This window comes from Eurypyga helias, unplaced genomic scaffold, assembly GCF_000690775.1.
Source record: "Eurypyga helias isolate BGI_N326 unplaced genomic scaffold, ASM69077v1 scaffold13822, whole genome shotgun sequence".
Classification (NCBI taxonomy): domain Eukaryota; kingdom Metazoa; phylum Chordata; class Aves; order Eurypygiformes; family Eurypygidae; genus Eurypyga; species Eurypyga helias.
The window spans coordinates 603-16381 of NW_010237909.1; the positions used below are offsets into that span (position 1 = coordinate 603).

The 15779-nt window shown below is 46.0% G+C and overlaps 1 protein-coding gene across 2 annotated transcripts in view; it reads left to right on the forward strand.

Moving 5' to 3' along the window:
- The first annotated feature begins 4037 nt into the window (after positions 1 to 4037).
- Positions 4038 to 15779, forward strand: part of NAB1 (NGFI-A binding protein 1 (EGR1 binding protein 1)) — an 18690-nt gene continuing 6948 nt past the window's right edge. The window contains exons 1-3 of one of the 2 annotated variants that reach the window (XM_010147655.1): positions 4038 to 4874; positions 10686 to 10819; positions 11825 to 11876. In XM_010147655.1, the coding sequence (XP_010145957.1) occupies positions 4056 to 4874; positions 10686 to 10819; positions 11825 to 11876 (1005 nt within the window). In that variant the 5' untranslated portion in view covers positions 4038 to 4055. The remainder of the gene's footprint in view (positions 4875 to 10685; positions 10820 to 11824; positions 11877 to 15779) is intronic. The other variant, XM_010147654.1, reaches the window with a different exon arrangement.

The window sequence follows — 15779 nt, forward strand, 5'->3', positions numbered from 1 at the left end:
TCCTGCAGCTCCCCAGTTTTCCTTCTCCTGGTACTTCTCCCATCTCAGGGAAGCGAGACTCGGACCAGGCAGAAGGGGAAGAAACGGGTGTTTTCCCGTGGTTAGGGACGTGGAGCTGGGCTGCTGCCACTGCCGGCTGTCTTGATAGAGGGAGCCGGTTGCAGGAATAGGTTGTGATTCCTGGCACCGGTTGTTTACAAATATTTGGTAGTGCTGTGTGGTGTCTCTGTGGTTTTTGCTTCCCTTTTCCCTGGAGTTACGTTTGTGGTCGGAGTGAAGGTGACAGGCGGTGTTGGGAGAGGAGGGCACGGCGTGTGGGGGGGATAGGCTGTGGAGGTGAATGAGGTAATGTGGAAAAGGAGAAAGCATGGGTTGTGGGTTGCAAAGGCTGAGTGAAAATCTAGCTTGTGATTTCCTGGTTCTTCCGTGGCTATAACAGTATGCAGCCTTGCATGTATTTTAAATGGCTCGTTCTGCTGCGGGGAATTTCCTAGCTGCTTTGTTGGTTCTATATGTGAAGAACGCCAAAGGCAGCTGCTCTTCCCTGTGCGTCCCCTCACTCGTCACTCGTATGGATGACGAGCAAAGAACGGGGAGAAGCTGTGGCTCAACTGCCACCGCCACGCTCGTTTATTCCTGCAGACCTTCCCGTGCCAGCTTCGTGTTCCCGCCTTTTGCTGTACAAGGGTTTGCAGTCGGCCATACCTTGGAGGATCTACTTGCCTGCTCCTGAGGCAGCCGATCGTTCTGGTTAGCTTCCTGGGGTTTGCTGGGGGACGTTACCAGGCTGTTGTGCTGCCCCAGGTTTGTTTGGGATGGCAGATGAGAAAGCCCAGGACGTGGGGAGCAGGCTGTGGAAGAGGAGGAATGCAGGCGGTGCCCGAGGGTCTTCCCAGAGGAGCTCTCCGGGGTGAAGAGCCTGTGCAAGGCTCATCCGGGCTGTGAGCTTGCCCCATTGTGTAACCTCTTCTCGTGCTCACCCTTTGCCCCAAAAGCACGGCCCCCGCAGCGCCAAGGAAGAGGAACAGCAGTGGTGGAGAGCGGCGCTTCGCATCCCTTAGGTGCAGTTTAAAGGTCACCCAGAAGGTGCGTGGCAGTGAGACTTGAGTGGGTGTGCTAAGGCTTTGCCACAGCCGGCTCGGGGGGCAGAGCCAGGCAGCAGCAGCGATGCCGTGTGTCCTTCGGGCTAACGGCCTCCTGATTCCAGCAGTGCCGCGCTGCTTTCCCAGCAAACCTCCTTTGCTGCTTGTCCTCCTCCTAAGCCTCATCTTAGCCAGGTCGACTCGCTTACCAGCTTTCCTGGCTCTGTGGGCCATGAGCTGGGCCGAACCACGGAGCAGACCGGGAATACCTGGAAAAGCAGTGTAGGGAGGCTGTCTGGGGAAGGGGAGGGAGCCTTCCCCTTGTAGAAGTTTAGGAATACTCGGGGTGTCGTCGAGGTGAGCATGGAAGGAACTCTGTTTAAAGAGAGGAGAAAAGAGGTCAAAAGGAGGAGCGTTTGAAAAAGTCTTCTCTGCAGAAATCAGTAGCTGTCCTAAATGGAAAATTTGCGTGGCCCTCTCAGGAGTTACTGTGCTAAATCTGAAAAACAGAATTGGTCTTCACAGTATAAAACAAAGGGATTTCGGTCTTGCTTTAAATGCAAATCTCAACGCCGCCTGAACTGTGGACTCGCTACTGACGCCTCCATAGTACATATTAATCCAGTTTTATCTGTCATGAGGAGATTTGTTGATTAGAAGCCGCTAGGTAAAGGCTCCTCCTGGACGGTTGCTGCTTCTCCAGCCCGTGGGCTGGAAAAATGAGCTCCATGCCTTGCCCGGAGCTCTTGGGCTGTGTGTAATTTCACTGCCACCCTCCTCCCAGGATTCAATTTAGCGCTCTGCACAAAGTCCACTTATGTAGATTTATGTAGATTTAGTGCTAAGATGGATGGCTTTCAGGGCAAATGGGTCTTCTTGTCACAGTTACAGAAGTTAATTTGTGGTGCTGATGGTAGAAAGTTATTTGAAATGGGAGGGTAGGAACGGTTTGCTGAAATGCCTCGAAACCATACGTTTTCTTTGACTTGTTGAAGTTTGCATGGAATGGGAGGATTTTTCTAAGAACTTCACAGAAGTAATGACAATTTCTAAAATACTGAATTACGTACCGTTTAACGGATTACCTTAAGTGATTTTCCTTTTTGTCGCTCACATCTTTGAGCGCAGTCAGTACTTAATTGTTTTTCTGCAATTAACTATTATTTTTGAAAGCTAAACTGTATTTCTAAAACACATAGCTCCTAAGTGTTTCCAGTTGCGCCCCAAGTTCTCGAGTGTGCAGTTCATTACCTCTGGAGCTCACCACCAGCTCCTCGAGGTGGCTGCTCCGATCTGAATGGCTATTGCTGTCCATTCTGTTGTGCACGTACCGGTGTACCGGCTAGTGGTTCTAGTCTTTTGTGTTCTTGTTTGTTTGTTTTCCAGGGCTTTTCTTCCCAAAGATACTGTTTGTAGGTATCCAGTTGCTGCCACATAAATTTTTGACAAGTTTCTGTTGTCCTCCTAATCTTTCTCTAGTAGAGTTTAATCAAAGTTTTGTAGGAAAAGCCTGGTCTTTCAGATGCCTCCTGAATAGAAGCTGAGTTCCATTTCTTACATCTCTACGTTTATTTTGAGTTGCTGAAAAAAAAGCACATATTGTAAATAAAACCCACAAAAACAAAAAAAACCCAACAGTATGCAAAAGTGCATATTGTAAAAAATAGTTTCTGCCGTAGCTTTACTTTTGATTTCCAGTCTCCCGATGCCCCTAAGTGTACATCCATTCTTGCATCAGTTTTGAGGGGAGGGGGGGATTGCGCTTTAACGTAGTTGCCCCCCAGTGTGCGCAGATCTCGCCCTAAGTGCTGATTTGTTGGGTTACTACTGTGTGTTTTTTTTGTAGTGGAAAGTGATAGTAGAGCCAGAGTAATGTCAGCAGATCAGTTCCGTGTTTTGGTCCTGTTACTCCCAACCAACTATAAATTACATGCTTTAGACCTTATTGATTGGTGGTTTAGCTTAATACAGTAATACTGGAAATTATCCGCTTGTAGTTGTGAAAGCCATCGTGGAGTGAAGAGGGATGTGTGTGAGGTCCTAGAATTCTCTGAAGAGTTTATTATTTGCGGGATAACTGTGGATAACGGGTTTTATGAAGTTGAAACTCGTGCAAATGGTTTTTCTGCAGCCATCAGGGTAGAGCGCTGCTGCAGCTGGTCTGTTGGGAGCCCTCAGAGTGCAATTGCTGTATTGCTGGGCAGTATTTCATGTCATAAGTATCAGTGGCACGTAGGCCCCTTAGCAAACGGAAGGGGCAGGTGAATTCAAAACAGCGTTTTTGAACTACATGTGTTGGAATCCATCAGTATTTGTGCTTTGTCTGCAGGTGTTGCTACCGTAATTAAGATCAGCAGAAGCATTAGATCATTTGTGTGTGAAATGAGGAAAGCTGTAGAAGTACTTGGTTCTGAAATACCCTTTTACTGATTGTTTTACAGCATCATTAATCCTCTGGGGTTCCGTGAAGCACTTTTCTTCTTTGCTTTCCTTTTACTGTCCTCCACACATAGGGGGAAATAATTTGAGAATTAAGGAGAATCGAAACTGGTGAGCTTTTTCTTTTCAGGGCATCAAGTAGGCAGTAATTCTTTGGAATGTTTTTCTACACAAAGATGTAAAAGAGAGTCAAGTAGAAGCAATGAGCAATATTGAATGACATTCTTGGGAGCAAACAGGAAGTGGGAATGCTGAAAACAAGCTGGCTTCATGTTTGAATCATCTTTTTTGTAGGTGCATCGCAACTATCTGCTGATTTGTTTTTTCACAGGTGTTTCCATTAAGTTAACTAGTCAAAAAATAGAGCTATCGCCCGTTTTTGTTTCATTTTCATATGTGTTCTTACAATGAAAGAAATCCTGTCCTCCGAGTTGACAGCCTTACGGAAGGTTGGGCGGTGGGGGGAATGCGTCTGGACAAAAACGTTGCTCGCCTTCTCTCTCTCTTTGCTGCCTGCAGGTTCTGTCGTCCGTGATGGCGTCAGCTCTGCCCAGAACCCTTGGGGAATTGCAGCTGTATCGAATACTCCAAAAAGCAAATCTCTTATTCTACTTCGACGCCTTCATTCAGCAGGGTGGCGATGATGTCCAGCAGCTCTGTGAAGCAGGGGAAGAGGAGTTCTTGGAGATAATGGCTCTGGTAGGCATGGCTAGCAAGCCGCTTCACGTCCGAAGGCTGCAGAAGGCTTTGAGGGACTGGGTCACGAACCCTGGTCTTTTTAACCAGCCTCTCACCTCCTTGCCGGTCAGCAGCATTCCGATATATAAGCTGCCGGAAGGGTCTCCCGCGTGGCTGGGGATATCCTGCAGCAGTTATGAAAGGAACAGCAGCACCAGAGAGCCTCACTTGAAGATTCCAAAATGTGCTGCCACGACGTGCGTGCAGAGTGTGGGTGCAAGCAAATCCGACGTGGTGGGGAACTTATCGCTGCAGAGCGGCAGCGAACCCAGACTCTGGCAAGGGCACCACACCACAGAGAGCGAACACAGTCTTTCCCCGGCTGACCTTGGCTCTCCAGCTTCACCAAAGGAAAACAGTGAGACTCTGGATGCCGCCGCTGCTCTCTCGGTTGCTGAATGCGTGGAACGTATGGTTCCCTCCCTGCCCAAAAGTGACTCGAATGAAGTCAAGGAGTTACTGAAAACAAATAAGAAACTGGCAAAGATGATTGGTCACATCTTTGAGATGAGTGACGAGGACCCTCACAAAGAGGAGGAGATCAGGAAGTACAGTGCAATATATGGCAGGTTTGACTCGAAAAGAAAGGATGGCAAGCATCTCACCCTCCACGAGGTAATATACCTTGGGCGACAGGGACCTTCCTCTCCTCTTTCTACACCTTTTGCGATACGCTGTTCGCAGGGTACACTGTTTGTATGGGCACTTCTTGCTGGGTGATGAGGGTTGTGTTTCACAGGAGCTGCAGGTGGTCCTGCTCTGGGTTAGACATCTGGGGTGCAGTAGAAGTACCCTTCCTTGGCTGGGTGGGTGTGTGCACGTGCTGATCGCTTCAACTTTGGGTCATCAGACTGCTTTGTCAGTGGTGCGGCCTGTCAGACACAGGGTTTAAACCCTTTGGCACTGAAATAGCAAGCCAGTATGGCACTGAGCGTGGCCTTGGGATCCGAGCATTCGGCATGTGTTTAAAGCAGTCCTGTCGTGATACTCCCTTGCAGCATTGAGAGTAGACTGGTCGTTGGGAAGATTAGTGACTAAAATCACTTCTGTCTGGCAACAGGATCACCTGCCTTGGTTACTACCCTCTGCTGTCTTTCCTTGCCTTAAGACCCTGCTCTGTAGCTTGTGTCCTCGAGGTAAAAAGGATTCTGCTGATGAGGTCCCTAAACCTGGTGGGTTTGTATTTGAATTGGGAAGAAGCTTAATTGTGGGGTTTCTTGAGCACAGTGCTCTTAGTCTGCACTTCACTTGACCAGCTTTTGTGAGGAGGAAGGAAAAATGCTGTCTCCAGTACTGATGGGTGGCTCTTATTTGAAGGCTTGTCCTTTAATACCTGGGTAGCATCAGTTCTTTCTTGTCCCTAAAAGTCCATGTGGGCCTCCTTTGCTTCTCTTCCGGCACTCTTGAGGCTCACACTGCATATGTTGTAACGCCATAGGTGTGTCTGTGTGGGGAATGGTTCCCTAGTGCCAAAGTACAGTACAAGAGGAGAACAAACATTAATGCAAAGCAGTGCCAAAACGCTGTTGATACGAATGCTGCATCAGCATTTTCACAGTTAACTGTGATTGCAAAATTTCAGTTGGATTTAAAATTTGGCATGTAAGGCTTAGCTCCCAAAAGGAAAGGCAATGTTTATGTTACAGGAGTGCCAAAAAACTGTACTGGCTTTAGCCTTTTTTTCGCTTCAAGAAGAAGTTTTGTAGGTGTGTGATCCATAGCCTAAGACTAGGTTCTCTTTATGCTTCCGAGTAGAAGGGCAGAAGGAAACAGGGCGTATTTCTTTACATTTTGTTTATGTGTTTACATTTATGAGGCAACTGCACATCACCAGCAGTGACTTCAGAAGGGCTTTTACTACAGACTGGGGAGACGCTTCCGAGGGAGCTTGTCAGTAGTCAGCCGTGTTTCTACCACACAGTTTTCCTTGTGCAGCTTTCACTTGCATGCCTTGTAGCTTTATGTTGGAGTCTATGAATTCACCCAATGTGCAAGAACAGATCTCGACTTACTCCCCCAACCCTTGGGGAAGTCTCTCCCGTAAGGGAGTGAGTTGCGTGTGAGATGGAGGCAGGATTTGAAAGGATTAATTGTGGAGATGCCCTGTGCACGTTCCTGCAGAGTCAGGATTCGGAGAAGGGGGGCTGTCCCCACCTGAGGATGGAGGCAGTCAGGGTGTACAGTGTGTACAGCTGTGTGCTTTCACAGTCTCTCTCTGGGATAGCAGCTGCAGAAGATACTCTGCAATCCGGTCAGACTTCTCGTAGGATAATTTCCTGGCATCCAGCAGTGTAATGGGAGGTGGGCGCCGGGGGCGGCTTGTGTGGTAGGCTCAGGAGGGGCTCTGCGAAGCCAGAAGAGGGAATAGTGCGGTGGTAGTTTGGAGGAGCAGGGTAGCAAAGAGCTGGCAGAGGAAAGGATGGCTGTTCTGCCATGTTAAATTTTTTTTTTAGTACTGCACTACAGATCTTTACTACATCATTGTAAAACCATGTTTAAAAATGGAATGGGAGCGTGGTTTGGCTTTAGGAAATACTTCTATCGCTATTATGATTAAGGGCACGATATCAAAGGAGTATGCGGTTGACTTATGCCTCACTTGCGCATGTGGGGCCTCGCTGAACTTGATGGGAACTGCACACATGCAAGCAAGAAGAATTTGCTCATAACTGGTTTACTGTTTGCTTAAAGAGGCCGGATTTCACAAAGTTCTATCTTGAACAGTTTTCCCTCCGTTTCCATTTTAAAGAAGAAAATAGTAGCAATGAGACTATTTTCTTTTGTTTAAAATCTGCTAAACCAGAGTTTGCGTCTGTAAACTCAAACTTTTGTTTTTGATGGCTTAAACAATTTACTGCTCAGAAGGAAGGATCTTAAACAACCAGGGAGGTAAGTTTCTGCTTGTCCAGAGACTGTGTTTCTGCACATGTTAATACATTCCAGGGCTGTCATTCTGTCTCGCAGTTCAAGGTTTCTCCTTGCAGCTGGCAGTGAACAGCTGAATAAACTTCACTGTGAATTTAAAAAGCTTAAGTAGTGGTTAGCTTCTTAATGTAAAGATCAGGGTATCTCTGGCTTCTCGAGCAGATCAGAGTTGCATGCAAATTAAACTCAAAGTTGATGGAATTATTGGGGGTGAATTAGTGAGAATATCCTCTGTTCTGCTATGAACGCTGGAGTGTCTCAGGGCTTGTGCAGCCATTAGAGGCCAGTGAGGGCTGTAGACACTGAGCTGCTTTGGAAGTGTGTGCTATTGGTAGGATTATCTGGGTAATGCACTGATCAAGCATAAAATCTGATGCTGAATCTTTCAAACAAAGAGGTTCCAAACCCAATAAACATACTGTCCTTAATCCATCCCATTGTCTTGGTATTACACAGCTTTTCAAGCCCAGAGAACTCTTGTGTTTGAAGGTGGACTGGAGGAGGGATGAGTACCAGGCATGCCCTTGAACTCAGTGACCTGTGCCTGTTTGAGTCAGATTTGTAATTCATGTGTTAATATTTCAGTCCTTCTCTAGGTACCTATGAACTGAAAAGCAAAAAAAAAAATCCTCTTGAATAGTGTGAGAAACAGGAATAAGAAATGCAAGCAATAAATTCTGTCTAGCTCGGTCTCTTCCTTTTCTTTGTGCTGACTCACTAAAACAGTAGGGCTTGGTATTTAATTACGTGGTTTTACTGGGGGAAATCTATGAACCCCATCAGATGGGAATATACCCACCCCTCTGTCGAGCCTGTATGGTTACATGCTGCCTCATACCAGTAAGGCTTCCAGCAAACAGAAACATTATTTTAGGTATGCAACACACTTTTTGCAGTATTATGCCTCCTGAAGAGGCAGGAAGCCATGGTGCACTTCAGTTCAGTAAGCCTGGATGTGACCTGAAAGAAGAAACCAGGAAAAACAAACAAACATTTGGCTTTTCTCCTATATGAGGATAAACAGCATTTGCCTACAACTACCCAAAGCATTTTTAGTCGTTTCGGCTTTTTCCCATCTTTCAACAATTATTGAGGGTTAAAAAACATCTCACATGATTTTGTAAACCTTAGCTATGTTACTTATCCTTGGTAAAGTAATAGCTATCGCTGTTGCAGAAATGAAGGCCTGCTTTGGATGGTAGTGCTTTTCATCAGTGTTGTATTAGTCTTTTTTTTTTTTTTTTTTGCCAGCTGGCAACTCGGCACCACACAGCCCGCTTGCTCACTCCTCCCTTCCATGGGACGTGGAGGAGAAAATATCAGGAAAGGCTCGTGGGTTGAGACAGAAACAGGGAAGGATCACTCACCCGTTACCGTCACGGGCAAAAACCAGACTCAACTTGGGGAAGAAAAATCAATTTAATCAGTTACCAATCAAATCAGAGTAGGACAATGAGAGACAAAACCAGTTCTTAAAACACCTTCCCCCATCCCTCCCTTTTCCTGTGCTCAGCTTTGCTCCTCATTTCTCTCCCTCCTCCCTTCCAGCAGCGTAGGGGGACGGGGAATGGGGGTTGGGATCAGTCCATCACACGTTGTCAAGAATCCTCACGCTCTGCCTCTGCTCCAGCATGGGGTCCCTCCTACGGGAGACAGTCCTCCACCAACCTCTCCAACGTGAGCCGTTCCCACGGGCTGCAGTTCTTGATGAACTGCTTCGGTGTGGGTCCCTTCTGTGGGTGCAGTCCTTCAGGAGCAGCCTGCTCCAGCATGGGTACCCTGTGACGTCGTGGCCTCCTTCGGGCATTCCCGTATGCCGGGGTGGGGTCCTCCCGGGGCTGCAGGTGGGTCTCTGTTCCACCGTGACCCTCCATGGCTGCAGGGCACAGCCAGCCTCACCATGGGCTGCACCACGGGCTGCTGGGGAACCTCTGTTCCAGGCATGTCCTCATTCCTCTCTGCACTGACCTGGGTGTCTGCCTTAGAGTCTTTCTCACATTGCGCTCCAGGTTCTCTTTGTTTTCCCCTCTTAAATAAGTTAATCACAGGGGTGCTAATTGGCTTGGCTAGGGCCAGAGGCAGGTCAAACTTGGAGCTGGGGAAGCTTCCAGCTGCTTCTCACAGGAGCCCCTCCCCTGCTACCAAAACCCTGCCACACAAACCCAACATGCTGGTCTGCCTTCAGCTTCACCTTCCGTCTGTTTCCATGAGAAGTGCTTCTTGCAGGAGCAGCGTTTTTGGCGTCTGAGGTGAGATGTGTGCGGTCCTGCCCGTCCTCAGCCACTGAGGCCTAGCGCGCTACCAGATCAGGGGCTGGGGTGCCATATCTCAACCCCGTGTGCGACCGTGCTGCGGAAAACCTGGCTGCTCTGAAATGTTCACTCACCTGAGACAGGTACAGAACAGGCTGCTGACAGCAGCGGCAGAGCTTAGGCTGTGCTCGTCTGTGAGGAGCCAGGCTCAGAGCAGCTTAATTCGCAGGACTGGAGGGAAGAGTTGTGGGCACTTTGGAAACAAAACATGTCGGAGTCTGTTGGCCTCTTGCTCTCACACCTGGTTACAAGCGATGGCTGTTCTTCAGCCGAGGGAGAAGAGGAAAGGTCTCTTCATCCCCTGCTTCCTGTGGAAGGATGTGCTGATTTCAGTAAGAGATTAAACCACAACGAAGGAGCAGTGAATCTCCTCTCCGGCATCTCAATTTCAGTGTCTCTCACGTTAAATAATCTTGTTTGTCCCTACTGTTGACCATGGGCTTTCAGACAGCTGTGTCATTGAGCTGGTTTAATTCATGACAGTATCACCACTTCCTATAGGCTTCGGGAGAGCATTGCCAAACCATTTTGAGCCTTCAGTGGTTGGTTCCCCCCTCTCCCTGATGAAACTATTGCCAGCAGCAGAGGCACTAGAAATGTGTCCCGGCAGGCTCAGGAAAACATCCGTGAAACAAGTTACATTTGATTCATGTCTGAAGATAGTCTTCACAAACACGAGGGTGAGAATCGCAGCTAAAAAAAGTTGAATCGTTTCTTAAACCATCACCTTCTACAGAATTTATGCTGTATTCACCAGGGAAAGCCATCTGTACCAACACTGTCAGGGCTGGGTTTTTTTTTTTTCCCCCAAGTCCTGGGCATATTGCGTTTATAAAAATAGTATTCCCTGTAAACCAGGCTTTGGGAGCCAAACACTGCGAACGTTCAGAGCTACTGTTTTATACTGAGATTTAATTAATGCTGGGACGAGGCACAGGCAGTGCACGTTGAGAGCCTTACCATAACGTTTTGCTTTAAAGGACATTAAGTGCACCAATTACATTTACATCTTTTCCCAGGAGCTTACCTGGCTTAGGAAGGGTATAAATAAACTGAAGAAACCCTCTAGGGTTTAGTATACAGTTACAGGTCATTTTACTTGCAATTGAAATTTTTTATTATTTCAGAAGAACAGGCACAATGGCTGAAAGTATGCAAAATCTTGAGTGTTTTTGTGTTTAATTTCCAGCTAACAGTTAACGAAGCAGCCGCTCAGCTGTGTGTAAAAGATAACGCGTTGCTGACGAGGAGAGACGAACTCTTCGCACTAGCTCGGCAAATCTCTCGAGAAGTTACATACAAGTACACTTACAGGACCACCAAGTAAGGTTTTAATTAACTCAAAGGACCTTTACTTTCAGGGAACTAATCAGTCTGATAGCATTTCTTTTGAAGCACTAGAGACACTTTCTTCTTGCACTTCTGCTAGCATAGTGCTCTTCTGAGGAGGGTAGAAAAATGCTGTTTAAGTCGTGAAGCTTTCAAGCTGCTAAAACTTTGTTGTCTTGAACTACCTCTTCGTTTGCTCTCTAGCTTTCCAGGGTTTGTGATGATAGTGCATGTTGACAGGCATCTGGGAGGCTGGCATTTCAAGTATTTCAGGCATTTGTGTATTTCAAGGTTAATGTAAATAGGCAGAATAGCCAGAGCTGCTTAGTGTATCAATTATTTTTCCCATGCACAGATTTGGCTTGTTAGTTTCCAGGGAATGGAAAAGATAAGGTCATAGGGAGTGACGTGGAAACTTGCATTAAAGGAACTGAAGCTGAGTCCTGATTTCAGTTGTTACTGTTCTGTTAAAGGAACTGCCCTTATGAAAAAGTAACAAAGGCTTAATAGCTTTTAAATTCAATCTTCAGAATTAATAAATATGATTGAAAGTCTTGATACTTTCTGTGTATTGCTTTGAAATGCTAAGACCCTCATGTGTAATGTGATAGCCTTTCAAAACATTTTCCTGTGCTTGTAGGAGCTTTTTATGGTTTTCCTTTGCTCCCCTTTTTTCCACAGTGATTAAAGTAAATATACATCCATTCTGGGTAAGCAATGCCAAAGGCCTTTTTGTAATTCTCTGTGCTCAGGTAGATTTCCTTTCTGTGTGGAAGAAGCATGCATGAGTCTCTAGACAGTTTTGGAAACAACACAAGGCGCTTGCGTTCCTCAGTACTTGACATTTATTGCCACGTCCAATTGAATTGGAGGCTTTTTCTGTGCATCTTACTTGTTCTTGCCTGATTTTATTTTTCCTTGACTCTGTATTTCATTATTATTTCTGATGGTCAGGGTTAATGTGCTGGTTATTGACAGTGTATGTGTCTTCTCTTCTAGATCTAAATGTGGAGAGAGGGATGAGCTGTCACCAAAGAGAATCAAAATAGAGGTACAGTATTGCGACTCTGTACCGTGACCTATGCATGCTAAAATTCACTTTTGCTTTGAAGGGATCTGTGTTAAGGAAATTTGTCAGAAAAACATTGGCAGGCAGTTGATGGATGTGAGAGAGAGAGCGCGGGAGAACATCACCACTGTCTCTGCAAACGTACATGCCTGGTGGGGAAACCTGTAGGAGCAGGGATAAAGAGTATAATTTGCTTTATGGTCAACTTGCTCTCAGTGGTTTGCACTCTGAGTGAGTAGGAGGGGAAGGAGTGGGAGTGACTGATTTCCTGTGGTGGAATAAGCTTGAGCACTATAGGAAATGTCTTCCCATAAGGCCTGCTGCTTCCAAGTCTGGGTGAGGTGGGGTTTGCTTAATTCCCTTGAGTCAGCTTTTCATCATGTCTAGAATCCAGAGTTCTGGATAAGGATCGATGGCAGAACACTAGTCATCTCTGACTGCGCTATGAATTAAAAAACTGATCATGCTGGAAAGTCAAGAGCTAAGAGCTGTACATGTTAACACAAATGGTTGTGCCTGTAGATAGTAATTTAAAGGTGTTTGTAATTCATTTTTTCTAAAAAGCACATGTATACATGGCTACTGTATACACCTGCACAAGGTGGTGCTTCAGGAGATGCTGGGAGCTTCTTGTTAGGAGTGCAGGAGCAACATATATGTTGTTTACCTTTTCGTTCAGTTACCGCTGCTGGAAAGTCAATTTGAGGCCTTTTAAAGTCACTTTTAATAAAAAGATAATAGTTTTTTTAAAATTGTAAGTATGTATACCTATATACCTCATAACAACAGCAGATCTTCCCTTTTATTTACTTTGAAAACAAATTACTGTTTCCCTGTTAAGTGGGTATCTAATTCATCCTTAGTGCTTAGGGTTTTTTATTGTACTTTTTGCTCGAGAAGGTGTGGGTTAAATATGCATTAGAATGTACGCTAGGCCCGAGCTAGATTTGTACGTGACTCAGATGTGTGACATACCCTTTAACGGTAAAGTTGCAGCGTGTTCTGGAATGTGTTTCTTGTGTGTAACTCCTGTGATACACAATGCACCAAAAGTAAGGCTTTCATTCTTTTCAGTAGTGCCATGCTTTGTTACCTGTGCAGGGGGTTTTCCTGTGAGGCAAGCTCGGGTGAGAGCAGTTAGTTTTGAAAAGGCAGTTATGGATAGGTACAGAGGAGTTAATCCCGCTTACGTCAGTCTGCGTGCAGTTGTCGTTTGTGTTTTATGTAATACAAAATATACACGTGCACTGAGGATTTTCTGGTGGCTTTGATAAGTCAGTCAGTTCATTTAGATGTGTTGGGATTTGCTTTGACCTATGCATTGTTCTTTGGTCCAGAAAAGAGAGATGGGGGAAAGCTGCATTAAATTATTTTATCCACCTTCACCATTATCTGCCTTGACCAGCACGTTGCAGGATGGTTGCTAGATTCTCCCCTCTTTTGCCCAGTCTGGTCCTGATTTGTGAGAGCTGGTAGGCAGCTGCTGCTCCTTTATTTGAAATAGTATTTCACTATCAGATATCAGCATTGGGAAGTTTTTCCTTCATTCAGTCATAATTGATGATGAGCAAGTATCTAAAATGACACACTGCAAGGGAGGTGCTTTTTGTCACGGGATCTTCATTGAAATAACAAGTAAAGTTAAAATCCTGAAAAATACAGGCTGAAATGTCAAGTTTTTTTGGAGATCAGGCAATTTGGACAGCCTTAGGGGACGTGCATTTTCTTCTGCATGGTGAAATCTTAAGAATCTGGAAGGCCTGCTTGCTTGGCTCAGTAATTCTGAGAAAAGATGTTGGTTTTCTTTTTATTTCAAACTACCACTGATATTTTAAAATGCCTGTGAAAATTTCTTTTCCTAACTGTATAAATGACTATTTCAGAAACAGAACTTTTTTCCAAGATAAGAAATTAAATTAAATTGAATAATCTTTCAATTGATAGAATGGCATTAATAATTATGAAATGACCAGTGGTGTTGTCAGCATAACTGTCTTTTTCCTTACATGTTTGGGAGTCTTCTAAAGAGTAAACCATTAATTGCAAAAAAAAAGGTCCTTTTTTAGTAGTATATTTGGGGATTTTGTGAGGGGTTTTTTGTTTGTTTTTAGAAAGATGGAAGTAAAAATGTAAATGGTAGCAATCGCTGAAGATTTTTCGGGTGAGAATTCCTTATCCTGTCTTGAAGTTGTAATGCTTCATTGTGGCTCGATTAGCTGGCTATCATGCTAATATCATGCAGAGGATCTGAACATGGGTGATTTTGTTGTTGTTGAAACTAGCTCTGGATTTTTTTTTTTCCTTGTGGGGTGAAGGTCATTTTGCCTTTCTGTTTTAAGGCTGAACTCTGTGTTTTGATTCACCATTCCTTTACCCATTAGTCATTAATGTCTCCACAAAGTGTGGTCTAAAATACTACTGCTTGAATTTGGAAAGACTTCACACACTGTTTGCATAGTGTAAAAGATTACTGGGGGGGGGGGGGGAAGATGAGTTAATTTCCTGAAATATAATAACACTTAAAAAAGCCTCCAGAGGGGACTGTGAAGGTCATCCTTGAGCAGAGCTGGCAGAGCTGTGTGTGCGAACTGCAACATTGCCGGGTTACAGCCACCATTGTAAATTTATCCTCTTCACGAATATGAAACTCACACAAGCATTACAAAGAAACAATATGCCATGAATTACATCAAATTACCTGTAAAAGCCTTTCTCTTCCCCTGCGAGCTCTCCCCCTCTTATTCGTAGAGTGGGTGGGCGAGCCGTGGGAGTGAAGTGTAAAGAGAAGGGAAAAAATTCCAGGCAAATGACAGCCTAAAGGTGCAGAGGGAGTGAAAAAGGGGAGGGAGTGAATTGAGATTTGGAAGCAGATAATAAAAAAGGGGTAGTAGTTCCTAAATCTCCTCTGGACAAAGAGCAGGACAGGTGAATAGGGATGGAAGACCGCTTCCTCCTGCAGAGGAAGGTGCCTCCTGCTATGGATCAAGGATCTCTCCTGCATAGGTGTTGCGGGGCGGGGGCACCCCTTACTTTTGTCATCTTCCGTGACTCAGTACCAGCACCAGCTCACAACGATGGGCTGTTGTGGCACCAGCTTAGAAAACAAAACAAGTCACAGGTATGTCACACAGAAACCATGGAGGGAGAGGCTACTCATCGCTGCTGCTGCTGTGCCTTGGGGTTGATGAGGTTCCCCTTCAGAGTCGGTGCGACCAGCCGAGAGAGCAAAGCAAGAGTTTTTAAAATATTCCTTCTGTCTGTGGTATAAAGGAATTGTTCTGCGTGTCAGCGTCTCCGTTCAGCTGAACGAGAGGGATGGGAAGAGCTTGCAAAAGCTAATTTTGCGAAGCACCGTGGGAGTCAGGGGGCACAGGCAGGAAGACCTGAGCGGAGGCTGTGAGGAAGCGTCTTCCCTTGCTGCTGGTACGGGTGGAGGGAGAGGAGGGAAAAGGCCCACCTCCACCAGTGCTGAGAAGGCTGAAAAGAAAACCAGTTGAAGTGTGGGATTTGTGTTTTTCACAAAAACAGCAAAAGCAGTAGAAGCTACTGTTTGCATAGGAAAAATGTCATTAGAGGGAGCGAAAAAGCACATGTGGGACTGAGAACATCTGCTGCACGAAGCCACTTGAAAAACAACTGAGCAGCAGCATTGCAAAACAAGAATGCCGAACTGCTTGCAGCAGGGCCCCTCACCGCAGAGGGAGAAGCAACCGATGGGCAAACGCAGTGCAGAGCATGTCCTCGCCTGGCCCAGCCTGCTCCTTGCCAGCCCTTGCCAACTGAGCGGTGAGGAGAACAGCCACCGGCAGGGAAGGAAAGGAGCTCCTCGCCAGCCCTTGCCGACCAGGCCGCGAGGACAGCCGCCGGCGGGGGGGGGGGGCAGGC